General features: G+C 43.8%; 2 protein-coding genes across 2 annotated transcripts; both read left to right on the forward strand.

The window, feature by feature from the left end:
- Positions 1 to 866: 866 nt before the first annotated feature.
- On the forward strand, positions 867 to 10089 carry grhl3 (grainyhead-like transcription factor 3). Its single transcript, XM_071497906.1, has 15 exons — positions 867 to 1033; positions 2512 to 2686; positions 2798 to 2859; positions 3573 to 3843; positions 3945 to 4184; positions 4788 to 4899; positions 5070 to 5164; positions 5663 to 5821; positions 5931 to 6006; positions 6115 to 6239; positions 7157 to 7182; positions 7298 to 7383; positions 7491 to 7576; positions 7765 to 7829; positions 9023 to 10089. Exons 1-15 carry the CDS (start codon positions 1017 to 1019, stop codon positions 9138 to 9140), a joined length of 1713 nt encoding a protein of 570 aa, XP_071354007.1. The 5' UTR covers positions 867 to 1016; the 3' UTR covers positions 9141 to 10089.
- A 364-nt stretch (positions 10090 to 10453) lies between these two features.
- On the forward strand, positions 10454 to 14893 carry cldn23l (claudin 23-like). The gene is made up of 3 exons (XM_071497578.1): positions 10454 to 10754; positions 12572 to 12672; positions 12915 to 14893. Exon 3 carries the CDS (start codon positions 13122 to 13124, stop codon positions 13869 to 13871), a length of 750 nt encoding a protein of 249 aa, XP_071353679.1. The 5' UTR covers positions 10454 to 10754; positions 12572 to 12672; positions 12915 to 13121; the 3' UTR covers positions 13872 to 14893.
- Positions 14894 to 15169: the final 276 nt, after the last annotated feature.

The following is a 15169-nucleotide window of genomic DNA, read 5'->3' on the forward strand; positions in this document are numbered from 1 at the left end:
AACACTCTCCACTACATAGTTACACCTGTAGTTACTGAACAAATCTTTATTTTCAAAACAAACACAAATCATAAAATCTGATTTATTGGTATTGATGAAAAATGCCCAACACTATATTAAATGGGACCAAATCTAGAATCAAATTGATCCTATAGACTTCTTAAAGAGACCACTCACAATGAGTACTTTAAATATACATTTGTGTGTAACTTGTAACATATTTTGTAATAAATAAAACTATATTGACTAAAAAGCAAAACCTTACAATGCATTATTCAAAATGTAAAAATAAATAAATAAATGTTTCTGTTTAAATGCTGAATACACTGAGGTTTTGAAGCATGCAACTTTCCACTTCAGTTTGGCTTTAAATTGCATCTTTTTCTTGATGAGCTTCCCTTAAGCCTCCCTCTCCTCTGCAGTTTTAACCACAACAGTGAAACGTTCGTTTTTGCATCTATGATCGCCGGAAAATAAAGAGACCAAAACCTGTGTATGACATGGAAATAAAGGGGGAGAGTGAAAAATGATACTGAAAAACTATTAACATGTTAATGCTGAGTTCCAGACCTCTCCTGTCTCTCTCAGAGTCATTACCAAACCTTTCACACCTCTGGGATCCCCAATCTCACTCTTTTATCCAGTGTGATAATGAGATTCAAAACACTCCTGCCTTGGATTGTCTTGCAAAGTGCTCTCTTTTGCTGCACACACTCATACACATGCAAGCCAGTTTCTCTCCAGCCCAGGAAGAGTTAATAATCCTACACCTGTCCTATCAGACACCTGTTTCTCAGCTCTCAGCCAATCAGAAGAGAGAGGGAAAACTCAGTGCTGGAATGAAATAAATCTGGGCCTCGTTCAGAGGGAATCACAACACTTGACTCATCCGTGTGTGTGTGTCACTGCTCTTCTCTGCTAGACTGATAGACTCACCGGCTCAGAGAGAGAACCACATACAAACCGCGAAGAGCTGAAATCAAAGGAATCTATTCCAGCTGACTTGGACTGGAGACATGACCAAAGAGACTGAGTAAGTTCTGTGAGGATTGTTTTCTTCTGTTGTGGTCTAAATTGTGCTTCGTCAAGATTTTTTCTCTCAACATTTTCTGTTCATCAGTTCACGTAGAACATTTTGGCATAGACTTGCTATAACAGTAAATGTTCTATGCTAGATTCCAGTCTGGGAGGAGGGGGGGTCGACCCCCCTTGTTTCTATTTGCAATGGGACCCCCATGTGAAAGATCCCTGTTTTTAGAAAGGGGTGTTTTGCAGGGGAAATTGATATGGATAGTTTTAACACACACACACGAACAGAAGTCTGGGGTTGTGGCAGGTCTGTTTCAGCTTGTGTTGTCACTCACCTAGGGGCCACAGAGCACAAAAGGAGACCGGGAAATAAGAATCTCCTCTTGAGGTGACAGAATGCAATGGCAGCATGTAATGCATTGAATTACATAATGGTGAAACCCTAGACGCAAGCCCCCCCCCCAACCCCTGTGTCTGTAAAAACATCTGCACTTTTACTGGTTTTAGTGGAAAAATGGAGAGTGGCTGGTGGAGTTTTTTTCTGAAGCTACTGAGTGTGAGAGGGAGAGACAGGTGCATCTTAGAGCAGGTGTATGGGCTGAAATATCACATCAACTAAAAACTATAGCTATAATTCTGCATCAAAACAAAAGTTGGGATGTACAGTAGTCCATGCTCAACTGCTGTGTTTCTAGTTTTCGAGGGGCTGTGTCAATAAGATGTCATTATTCCTTGTGAGAAGTCCTCAGATTTCTCTTTAAGCTTTGCTTGTGAACACCTGTGCTCTTTCCCTCCTGTCAGCACATTTAATTAACTGTTTAACCAGAGCAAACTCACTATTTGTTCACCAGCTACTTCAGACAAACTCAACAGGGGGTTTATCCCAGTAGACAGGATATTTACAATCCAATATCAGCGCGAGACTCTCCAAACAAATCCAATCCTCAGAATCCCAGGCTTTATTTTTTTTTTTTTTTACAAGTGATATTGAAAACCAGAGCACACCTCATTGACGGTTGTGGGTTTCTATTTACTTAGTAAGAAAATCTTTTCATGTCTTTTAAGATCTATGCAAATAAGAAAGCTTATACAACATTCAGGCTTGTTTTTCTTTCACAACACTGCAAACCACAAAACACTAGATATGTGTATGTGCATGTGTGTTGGTGGGTGGCCCTTGGCTTTTTTTGACACCGCTGCTCCTGAGGGATGTTACTCAGCTTTGCGGTTTTGCAATCGAAACCCTTCATGCTCAGGGACAAGTATGTACAGTGCTCCGAGGCTCAGGTACTGCAGCTCGACTCCAGCCTGCTCTCACTTTATCAAATAAACATAAACATAAACATAATGTGAATGCATTTATTTCCCTGTCAGACTACTGGATAATTCAACATTTTTAACCTTTTTTTGGGTGAATATTTTTAATACTTCAAACAACCTGTCAATTCTATTAATCACTTTCGACTCTTCTCCTCTCTGCAGGACTCTGGGACTGGTTTTTCAGAGCGAGAACTTCAACTATAACCATTACACAAACTACATCATGGACTCCTGGTCGTACCTGGAGAGCCCTGTACCTGACCCGAACCACTCCAAACCCAGACTCCACCCAGGAGACGACCTGGCAGCATTAACCATGCTTTATGAACAGTGCAAGGTAGAAAATGTAGACTCAGTGCCAATGGGAAACCACAGTGACCTATAATAGAGGGGTGAATTTTAATATCTTGTTTTTGATGGCTTATTAATTATGTTTTTGTTTTCTCAGAGCCAGAAAGAACAGAAGGCAGCTGCCTGCAACCGTGGCGGTAGCATCTACAAAACAGACAGGTAAGAGCTCACAGACACACGGTCCATCTGTTCACCCAATAGTTGTGAATGTTTGTGTAACTTAGTCTTCATCATTATGCTTTATTTTTTTTGCTGAAATTAAAGGCCCACCCCCTGTTATCACTGAATAAAACATATTAGAGAGAGTGTCAATACCACAGAAAGAGAAAGGCAGGGCTTTGGGAGGTCATTAACAGGTGAGCAGGTAATCCCCAAATCAAACACAGTCAGAGGGATTATTGTCCACCATCCATCTATCCTCATCTCTGACTTGCTTAAGGAGTTTCACAACACGCAGATGGATGTTTTCCTCCCCCTTTCTTCACTGAGCTCCCTATTACTACTTCTTCTTAGGTGGGTGAGAAATGGCCATTGTTGGGGAGCAGTGTTGTCCCCTCAAACATTTTTAACAGAGAAACTCAAACACAGAGAAGAAAAAAACCTGGATTAAGAGACAAATAGTTCCCACCCAGACTCAAACCCTGTGAGCTGACCTAGCAGTAGCTGTGTGTGCTGAGACCGTTGTATGTTTGCACAGGCTGTCTGCAGGCTTCTGTAATGTTTGAGGCACTACAGCCGGTGACTTTTAGGCTGCTTGTTTCCTTGCCATGTTGAGAGTACTGCTGAGTCATGCTGACCTCACGCAGGTGGCTTTCTCTTTCCCACCTACTTCCTCTTTTTCACCTTTTTTTTCCCCCCACCCAACCCACCAGGACTCCAACCAATACCAATGAGCTTGTTTCACTGGAGGCGTCCGCCAACGTCATGAAGATTCTGTCTGAGAGCATTCCCACCAGCCATCCCCAGGAAGTTTTGGGATCCAAGCTGAACACCTCCATGCCCATCTCTGTTCCTTCAGACAACTTCACCACCCTAACCAGCGTGGTGACAGAACCTTATGACAAACAGGACCTCAATATCATCTTTGACTCCCTGCTGCAGAAGTGGCCAGAAGCCAGTGCTTACCCCGACCCCAGCAATGAGGTAAGCATTGTCATTATTTGAAAGCAGTAGCTGTGCAGCTAGTCCATCTTTGGGCCTTTCCCTCTTTCCTTTATTAACGCATTTCCTTGTGTGGATGTCAGACTCTTCCCTACAGCGATCCCTTCCCTGACGAGCAGTCCAGCCCCGACTACTCTGGCTCCTACACTGGCTCCCCACCAGAGAGATTCAGGAGTGAGTTCCAGTTTTCCCTGGGAGCTCCCCCGGCTTCCCCTTACAAGTCCAGCGAGCTGCCCATGGTCTACCTGAACAAGGGACAGTTCTACCCCATCACTCTGCAGGGAGTGGACAGCAGTGCCTGCCTCAATGCCACCAAAGTCAAAGTGAGTCATGGTGACACATTATCAGGAGAAAAAGGTGTAAAAAATTGGTGATTGTTGTTCCAAGTGGCATCCTTCCCTTCAGGCTTTTTTTTTTTTTTTAACATGCTCATGAATACATAAATTCTTTGCGTGCCACCAAGCCAACCCTTCCCACATATCTGTCCCTCCCTTGGAGCCAGCTCCTCTGTGATTAATCCCTTGCTGACACCCTCCTCATTGGGCTGGTGCCATTAAAATTACAGTGTCCTGCCCTTTGTAATTTATTCATATGGTGGCGTAATGAGGCCAGAGTGCAGCCCAGAGTGGAAAAAAAAGAGGAGCAGGAGAAGGTGTGGTGTGGTTTAAAAAACATAGACGACAACCCTTTTCTTTGTCAAGCGCATTGGAGGATAAGAGTATACACAAACACACACCAGCTCACTGCAAATAACCAATGACAGTGTGAGGAGAAAAGGGGGATTTGGAGTGATGAATGAAACATGGCGGCTTTTAAAGGAGAGTGGGTCATTGTTGGAGACATAGGAAGGTGTAAAGAGTCACGTTCAGTTTGACAAAGGCACCTAATTCTCTGCTTTTCTGTCAACCTTTCTTTCTCCAATTCAGACAGTGGTGATGGCTGTGTTTGAGAATGACAAGAGCCCAGAAATGCAGCTCCGCTTTTGGAATCACTGGCATGCGCGGCAGCCAACCGTCAAGCAGAGGGTCATTGACATAGGTATGTTCACCTCATACGAAAACACACATGTAAAATCACTGTCCACCTTTTACAGACCCTCACACTAATGACAGCGAAAGATTCTTCTTCCTCTTGTGTTATGTGTTGCATAAGAGAATTAACCAGTCATTCCTCTCTGATTAGAAACCTGAAATATTTTTCTTTTATAGCGGACTACAAAGAAGTGTTCAGCGGCATTAGCAACATTGAGGAGGTGGCGTTCAACGCTCTGTCCTTTGTGTGGAACCCCAATGAAGAAGCCAAGGTAAACACGCCACGCTATCAAACAGTGTGATTGACAAGCAGGCTTGTTCTCTGAAGAGAGAAGTGGCAGAACAGGTGGAACGTTTAGAGGAAAAGAGAGGAAAGGTAGAAAAGGGAGGTGGAGAGAGAAGGAGTGGCTGAGGAGGGAGGGGAGGAATCCAAGATATGTGTTTGGCCCCAAGGCTCCTTTCACCACACCGAGAAGCGAGAGCCCCGATGGCTTAAACAAGCTTGTCTGTGGCCCAAAGGCACTGGGGTGGGGCCACCAAACCTGCTGGAAGCAGGAGGAGAGGGAAGTGTATGCAGAAAATGAGGAGGATAGAGAAAATTAGGAGAAGATAAAGAAGCCTAACACTGTGCTTGTTTAAAAAAACAAACAAGAAGGCAGAGTGAAATAAACATGTTGAGGCACCAGAAAGGACAGCGAGAACAGCAGTTGATTCAAATGGCCCGATGCCAATACGCTGTATTCAAAACATCCTCTTTTCTTATCCTCAAGGTGTACATCGGCATCAACTCCCTGAGCACAGACTTCTCCTCTCAGAAGGGAGTTAAAGGCCTGCCCCTGAACCTGCAGATCGACACTTACGACTGCAGCTCAGGAAACAACCAGCTCCTGCACAGAGCCGCTTGCCAGGTCAAGATTTTCTGTGATAAGGTATGTCAGTGATGTCATTTCACTCCATTCACCCACTCCAATTAAAGTGCGGCATCCACTGAGGTAAAGTCATTATCGTAACCATGTGTAATGCGTGTGTTGGCTCCAGGGTGCAGAGAGGAAGATGCGCGATGAGGAGAGGAAAAGAAGCAAGAGGAGGGGAAAGAATGCTAATGATGCTAACAGTGAGTGTCGCAAATAAATAGCACTTTTTTGTTTTTTTTTTTTAAAGATAATTTCACTATCCGAGAGAGTGTATTCTAACATTGTGGACATTACTGCTTCATTTCCAGCCAACAAGTCTTTAGTGAGCAGCTCCATGGGCAGTGACTGTACCCTCTTCCAGACTCTGGATGACCACATTACCCAGCCGGTTCTCTTCATCCCAGAAACACACCTCTCCAACTTACAGCGCATGGTAGGTCCCCCTTTCACTATACTTTATTATTGCTGGCAACTTTATGCCACGTTTTCCTCTCCTCTCCTCCTCTTCTCCCCTCTCCTCTCCTCTCCTCTCCGTCCGTATCCCTGCAGGCAATATTACAGGCACGAGAGAGTTTGGGAAAAAACTGTGGGAAAGTATGCGGTGGGAAAGTGGGCTGGGAAAAGGGGAGGAGGGGATGGTGTCAGCGAAAGTGAGGTGAAGCCCCGACTTGACATCAGATGAGCTAATTGGAGTCGAAACCAGGCACCAGTACAAGCCGCTACAGCTACTGACAGTGAGATTTAAGCTATAGGGGCTTACACAATAACACACACACACCTGGTGCAGCAGCACTCAGGCACACAGACACCGGACATTCAGTGAGCACCACCCTCATATTCTGTGTTCTCTCACTCACACACATTCGCGAAAACAGTGAGGGGAGTGTGCTGTTCAGGCAGGCCAGGTTTCCCACAGTATGGAGTGTAGAGGGATGTGTGTGTGTGTGTGTGTGTGAGAGAGAGAGGCAGTGTGTAGACAATACAAAGAGATGATACAAAAAGAAAGAGAGAGTAATATGCGAAAAAGAAACTAGCAATTACTAAATGACTTTACAACGCAGCACTCTACAGTCTGTGTTGAATGGCTAAAGCAGACAAATGTCTTTGATTGTCCAGTGCGATAAAGTGCAGGAAGGTCCTATCTGCCTATCAGTGCCCACGCTTACATGGCTCTGTTAGAGGTTATGGGAAATGCGGTCTTAAAGTGATGATAACATTCTTTTTTTTTTTTTTTTGAAGGTGTTGCACACAGATAATGCTGGGAAGGGGGACATTAAGCAATGTCTTTATCAGTGAAGTTGTGTCTAATCAGATCTCTGGTCTCCTCTCTGTTTCTCTTTGTCTCTCTAGGCCGCTCCCATGGACGAGACCGACAGGTAAGCATAGATAGTAAACAGTGTCAACAGCTGTCCATCACAATCAGTTACTTTCAAATACACACACAGTGGCTGCTTTTGTTTAATCTCAATGTTTTTCTTTTGCGACTATCAGGAGTTCTCTGAAGAGGATGTACCCAGACAGAGACCAGAACAGCTCACCGCCCAGCAAGCAAGCCCGCAAAGAAGACCCCCAGAGAGGTAGATAGAAAACTAAAAGTGTGACGGTGATAATCATCAATAATGAGCCAATGAGCCTTTGTCATCTAAATGTTTTTTTTTTTTTCTCTTTTCTTTCTTTCCATTAGTTCTGTTGTACGTGAGGACAGGCACAGACGAGGTGTTCGATGCGCTCATGCTCAGCACGCCGACGCTGTCAGGCCTACGAGAAGCTGTGAGTATCACATGACTACTTCAGATACACTTAGACACGGTCCTGATTCGTCTGACCTGAATGAACTGTATACTCGCACGTAATGCTCACATAGCATTAACCTGACCATATGTAATCCCTCAAGTGTATCATCCTCCTTTCAGCGGGAGTTCATGCTAACTGTCATCTCATATTCCTTTCTTCCTCAGATTTCAGAAAAGTACGGTGTGCAAAGAGACACCATTGGGAAAATCTACAAAAAATGCAAGAGAGGGTGAGTTATCTTGTTTCTTTTCATATGTCTAAGGCACTGCTATAATACAACTGGCTTAACTCACACAGGGTGAATTTAAGGCGTGCGTTTGACACGGACGATGGGCATTAAATCAGGGTTTAGGTTGTGTGTTTAATCTCATCCTCCTTAAAGGAAGCTGATGTAGACAGACCGGGTTGGTAGGTTAGTCGGCTTGGGCTGCTGGAATGTGTTAATTGCAGCTCCCCCACAAAAAGAAAGACAGGTGACTGAAGGAGGATAAAAACATTTCAAAAGTCCTGCAGATGAGTCACTGGCAATTGTTGTGCTTATTTAAGCTTTCATAACCTCGTCTCTTCGGAACGAGAGATCTGGCTCGATAAAGGTTTCAGACGCTTCTAGTCAGCCGCTGAAGGTTGTGCCATTAAACTGGGAGCGGTCACATTAATATCAGCTGAACACTGACAAAAGGTCAGATGAGTTCTTAAGATGTGCACTAAAACAGCGCCGAATTTGTTTAATTTCCTCGTAAGATATTAAGAAAAAAGGTGGCACTCCACTGGTAATGAAAAGGTCACCTCCTCTTGATGAATGATCTACTTGTGAAGTAATTATCATTATAGGTCAAACGTCTCAAAAATGTCTTTGGGATGCGTTTTAAGCTGATAGTAAGGCCCTCTCGACAAAGGCTGCAACACCTTTGGGTGATTTTCCTGCTGCTTGCTGGCAGCTATCACTGCAGGGGGAGCAGCTAAGCTAACAGGTTGGGTTACATTCTCGCTGCAGTTCCCTCCCTCCTCTTTTGCCCTCGTCTTCAATCAGCCCCATCCCTGCAGGCAGAATGCATGAGGCTCGTTCATACATTAAAGCCTTAAAGAGTTGCAGGTTAGTGTTAGTCTAGGGGAGGAGGAAGAGAGTGACCTGATTTACCCCTTCTGATGCAGGAGATATGCCACCACTGTTTTTTTTTCTTTTTAACTGGAGAAACTTCCTTTAAAGCAAGTGACATGTTGCACAGGAACAGGCAACAGGAAACAAAGAGTGAAAAATAGAGGGTAACCCACTTTAGAGCCATTTTGCATGTTCTAGTTTTGGAGATTAATGTTTAGTGAAGGCAATTAGATGTGTCCCACTTTCTGTGCACCACTCATAGATTTTTCTCCTGCACGATCACTGGAGTAACATTTAGTTTTTTTTTTTTGTCTTTTCTTCAGGATCTTCGTCAACATGGACGATAACATAATTGAACACTACACCAACCAATCGGCCTTCCTCATCGAGATGTCCGAGGTGGTCTCTGGTCAGTTCCAGGTCACTCTTACTGAAGTATGAGAACAAGTCAGCTGCCTGCTCTATTGAAGGATAAAAAAAAAAAATCACAGCTGCCAGTTGAAATCATCTCTCAAAGCACTGCCCTCAGTCAGAGACAATGTAAGCTATGGACTGCCCACACCAAAGACAGAAGTGGATTGAAGAGGATGTCAAATCGTTTCTTGATTTTTGTAAATACCACTCCATCCAGTTCTTATGGTTTTGTTATTTGAATTTAATATTGTAACGTAAGAGCAATTATAATGAACAGCCTGTACATAGATAATGTAAATAGATTTTAATATGACAGTGTTTTATGAACTAGCCATGTGCATGTTGCAATTCATTTTCCACATATTGCTATGTATTTCAATTATTGTTTTTGCAGTTCCCTGTACATTTATGTACAGAGCATTTTCAGCATTTTCAGAGGTTGGTATTCTTGCTGCTTTCAGTGTACTCATCATTTCTTCTGCAAGAGCCAATGGTGCGTTTTCTCACTCACATCCTGCTGATAACATTTTTCACTGCCAAAAGTATCTTTGTCTCCTAAACCTTTCCTCTAGGTTCCTGTTAGTTTCACGACTAAGTGGGCCCACCACTGGGTTGCATTCAGAACCAAAAGTCACACATTTCCATCCATAAAACCACTCAAGAGTTAGTATTGGGCTGTCATTTAGCCCAAAGTTGTGGACATTTCCTGTATGTAATGGTGAAACCACAGATTTTTCTTGGAAAAAGTTCAAACCCCTAAAACCCTGAGGCCTGCCAGAGGACTTTCATATGTATGCCTGTGTTTTAAGCATGTGTGTGTGTAAAAAGTTGCAGGATTTTTTTCTTATATACATTATGCATCATTTCAAAGCCAACATGTATCCTTGTAATATTTCATTGTTATACCATGGCAATTCTGCTTTTAGTCAAATCTTGCCCACCTTTTATAAGAAAATAAAAAATGTATAATAACTTCTGTGGACTCTCAGTCATTACTGTACAAAGCTGTCCATTACACAGCTGCCAGGATCAGTTATCAGTGGAGCAAACAAAAGATAATGATGAAATGTTTCCTGAGTGTGTGTGTGTGTGCGCACGTGTACAATTATAATAAGCCTTTTGAGGTGAAGTGTATATTGGAACTGTAGGAACAGCTAATTACTATGTTCTCTCTACAGATCAAACACAAAAGCTTGAAATCCATCTGCATGAAGGAGGTTTTGGTCTCATTCCCTATATGGTGACACTGACAGGGAAAGCAGGGAGGCACGATGTCCTAGATATAACACAGACATCCTTCAGCAAGTCAACGAGAGAGGCACACACACACACACATACAAACACACACGCAGAAAGTCAGACAGAGAGGCAGAGATGCAGACAGTCGAGGAGGCAGCAGGAAAATAAGCCCCAGACACAAGGACAAACACAAACAGAGGCATGAAGACAGACAATAAGAGGGCACGGATAAGTGGGGGAGACTGCTGAAGCAAAGACAGACGAGGAGGAAGAGAGAGCAAGAATAATGAAAACGTGGTTGCACCATCTGCTGCCAGAGAGAGAAACATGTTAACCATTGCAGACGAGAGCAGAGAGGCAGCCACCGATCTGCAGTGAGATGCACACGACCCCTCCTGAATGGTAAGTGCCTGTGACTTCATGAGCTGTGTGTGTGTGTGTGTGTGTGTGTGTGTGTGTGAGAGAGAGAGAGACCATGTGTTTGCATTTGCTCAAAATGTGTGAGAAAAAGTGTTGGGGCTAATAATAACCTACAGTATGTTTATCATTTTCTAATCATGACCAGCCTCTGCAGATGCTTCCATACTTCACTCTGGCCATGGGTGCACAGAAATGAATCAGGCGTCTTGTGAAGTCAGTGTGTTCACAGTATATCACTGCAGTGGCAGTGGGCACGACAGGTGCAGTGTTTGTCATGATCTAAAGGATTTTTTGACAGAGCTCTGATTTAGCCCGCTGAAAGAGCCATAAATATTACTGAGTAACAAGTGATACCTGTGTACAAAATACTCTGAACCTGATTGAGGTGAGACTTCATCAAGCTGCCAACTGTCAAACTGCAGAAGCAATGATGTCCTGAGAGCCGGGTCAGGTCTCTGATCCCCGTGTCTGTCATCGTCTCTCTTTCCTGGCATGTCAATAAAACAAAACAAACAGGAACCACTGCCATCTTTCCCATCACAGGGTGATCACAATTTATTTTAAACACTGATGACGCATGGACACAGGTATGTGTTTATGAAAATCCACTGCACTCTCAAGCTGAATGTCATTAACCCTGCAGTGAGATCAGAATAGATTTCACACAATCAGTCAAGTCATATTACACAAATATGAATCACATAGGCTGGACATCCCTCTCCATTGTTTTATGTTGCGCAGCAATATTGCAGTAACAAACAAATACCTTTCAAGACGGATAGAAATTTTTCACAGTCTTCTACACTGAGCCTGCTCCAGTTCATAAAATATTCCTGTGATTAATTATTATACTCTATGCCCAGCCAGGAACAGTCAGTCATAGCTTTTATTGTATTGTTTTATTGTATTGTGACTTTTGCAACCATTTAATTCATAAAGAAAGCTCATGATCCTATGGTGTCCGCAGTTTGTGAACCATGATAGGTAAGTAAAGGTTAGATTTTAGGATTAATGACCAAAAATCACAGGAAGCTCAAAAACAGTTCATTGTCTGCCTTGTTGTTCATCATCATGTTGGGTTTTTGGTATAAAAAAAAAAGTTTGGAGGGAAAGATGGATTGTATTGAAAAGTGCGTGATTGATTCTGACTGTAAACTGAATGAGGCAGCGCTGCTTTTTTCACACGGATGTCATGATAATAGCTTGGTTTTGAGTGTCACCTGAGATGTGTGCTGATTGTGGTGTGCTTGTGTTTGTGTGTGTCTGCGTGAGTCACACACACATCTTCAGGTTGTCTTGTCACGGTCCCCGAGGGCATTCTGCCTTTCCTCGTGTGGGCTGAGACGCTGTAGCTGGACTCACTCTGCATTCAGACACTGGCCTGACGTTATAACCAACCCATCTCAATTCTTCCAAGGTCATGTCTGGCCATCACCCGTCGAGCTTTGAGATAACATCTACACACACACACACACACTAACACACACACACACACACACTGTATTCTACCTTGCCACTATTTGTGTGCACAAGGTTCTTGTATGGCCAGGAGTCTAACTAGGTCTTGTAATAAGTAAACACACACACACCCCGTCACGTTGAGAATGACCAGGTTATCGTATCCTAGCAACAGAGACAGGCACCAACCGTTCAGTCTTTTTCTGTCCAGCGCTGGAGCCGTGAAGCCAGACCTCCTTCTGCTTTCTCCAGCTGCTCGGGAGCTTGTCTCTGCTCCACTTCACACCTCTGTTTCCTCTCACGTCTGATGTCTCTGCCTCACTCTCTCTCCATCATTTCAGCCTGACATGCCGCCTCCCTCTCTGACCGAGTCTTCCTCTTCCCCTCGTGCATTCAGAATGAAGAGTCTTCAGCAAAAAGACAGGAGAGTTTCAGGGATAAGGTAAAGGCTGAACTTCTCTTTATTAATCTGTAATTACTGATTAACTTTTTTTTAATCTTTCCATTATCCTCTTTTGCCTTTGCTACTATCATATTTGTTAGGAAAATATTCAGGTTTTAAGTTCTCAGACACAGTTAAATCAGCAGCGTCTGGTCAGGGGGGATTTTTGTGAACTGTGACTGGATTTTTCTTCTATGTTAGATTTTATCCTCTTCATCACCACAGTCACGTTGTTTCCCCAGAATCGAGCGCTGCTGTTTTAAGGGCTCCCATGACATTGACGTGTGACAACAACAAGCAGCATCCGTGTCTGGAGGAGGAGTAGCCACTGTCATCTTCTTTTGGAAAATACCCGCACTGGAAATCACACTGAACGCAGGTAATGGTTCCTTCTTACAGAAAACAAATGAGCTGTATGTCTTGAGAGTTTTCTGGTTGTACCACTTACGATGCACACTCCAGCCTCCATGGTGATGGGGATTGTCTTTGCCCCTTTGGGACTGGTCCTTGTCTTCACTGCGGCCATCACTCCTCAGTGGAGAGAGGGACAAGCACGTCTGGGCATGACAGGGCCGGGGTCACTTCTTCGGTCAGGAGCCAAGGGTCATGGGATGGGGGTTAGGTCCGGGTCGGTGGAGGCTCTGCTCTTACTGCGCTCTGATGGACTTTGGGAGAGCTGCCTGCAGGTGGAACACTCGGAGCTGAAGCAGTGCTGGCCTGTAGCAGGTCCATACCAGAGAGACCCACGGGTTCGTCTGGCGCAAGGTTTGGTCCTGACCTCCTTGTTCCTGTGTGGCACTGGGATTGTTCTGGCTTGTATTGGAGTCCGGTGCTGGACAGATCTACCTCTGAGAGGTGTAGCAGCTACAGGTGGACTCCTGGTGGTGATGGCCGGGCTGCTGAGTCTGACCGCCCTCGGGGTGTACACCCACAACCTTGGAAGGCTGGGAATGGTCAATCCAGGTCAAGGGATAAATAACCACAGGTTCCCCCACCTCAGCCTGCGTCCGGCCGGCTCGCTCTACTTTGGGTGGCTGGGTTCATGTCTGCAGGTGCTGGGAGGCAGTGCTCTGCTGTTCAGCTTCAAACGGCCAAGATGTCTGAGCTGCCCGCCCTGCCCAGAGCAGCCTGTCTGTCCTGCGTGCCGTTCATGCCCAGAGATTAAGCCAGACACAGATGTATACGAAGTCACCTGTTGAAGAGTGTGAACCTCAGACTCAAAAAATGGGTGAAGATGAAAAATCTTGCCATGTGGACACTTCTTGGAGTCTCTTCAAAATCATCAGCTGATAAATCTGCCACTTGAAGAAATGATTTAATTTAAAAAATGATGAATGAAAATTGCTTCTATCTGTATGAACATGGTGGATGCAGCTGCCTCTTGACATAGGCAGAAATATCACGTAAAATATGATGAATGGTGGAGGACAAGGATCGTTACAGACTGATGAAGATCATCACGGTTGAAAAGAGCTCAAGTTCCTGCTGCCTTTACCTGCGACATGTAGTGAAACATGACTCTAGTGTCTCTCTGTGCTGCCTTTTACAATGTAGCCATGCCTTTGTACTGTTAGCAAGAAACATGACATTGTCTGTGTCCGAAGAAAACTGTGAAATGTCAAATATTTGTGATAAATTATAAGAGAAGTTGTTTAGATTATGTTGGGGTTTCAAACAGAGATGTACAGAGGAACTAGTTTTAGATTTACTTACACAGATTACCACTGTAAAACTGAAAAAAAAAAACTGGATTTCATCTGTACTTTGTAGTTTTAAGTTACTTGATAACAGAAATGTGTGCTGAACTAATGAATTTTTAATTCCCGTTGTCCTTGCAAATACGGTTCTTTGGGTTTCAGCCAACAATTGTGAAGAAATGTCTGTTTCATAAAGATGTGCAATCGCTTTTAATGTTTTTAGATTCAGCCTCTGCAAGCAATGAAAAAGACCAGTTTTAGAGGTCAGATTACTGTGAACACATCACGAGTAACCTGCTAATTTCTTAGCCTGTTTGTCAGTGTAAACCTTTGTATGACACCTTCACTGAGGAGCCTTCATCTGACGATTGTGACATGACTGACTTGATAACACAAACATTGGTAGAATCGTTTGAAGAGGAGGATGTACAACAGGGTGTTGTTTATTCTTGGTATATTATTTGTTGTATGGCGTGTTCTTACTCGTTGGTGCATTCTGCATTGAATAAAGCATTTCAACAACACCTCACTGTGCGCTACATCCTAACACTACTGTTTCATGCAAACAGAAGTCAATGAAAATGATTATATAAGATTTATCCTATCAGAATAAATGCGCACAGACTGATCCTGCTCCTGCACTAAGTCTCGTATCATACCTTGCTAATTACGCTGTATGTGCACATCTTTTGCCACGCCTGAACGTACTGAGGCTATTTATAGAGTCGGACAGTGATTCAAATTCATCGTCTCCACACAAAGCTGAGAGGCAGAGAGATCATCACAGCCAACGCACAACA

This window comes from Trachinotus anak, unplaced genomic scaffold (assembly GCF_046630095.1).
Source record: "Trachinotus anak isolate AG129_WGS33_773 ecotype Australia unplaced genomic scaffold, CSIRO_AGI_Tana_v1 ptg000015l, whole genome shotgun sequence".
Classification (NCBI taxonomy): domain Eukaryota; kingdom Metazoa; phylum Chordata; class Actinopteri; order Carangiformes; family Carangidae; genus Trachinotus; species Trachinotus anak.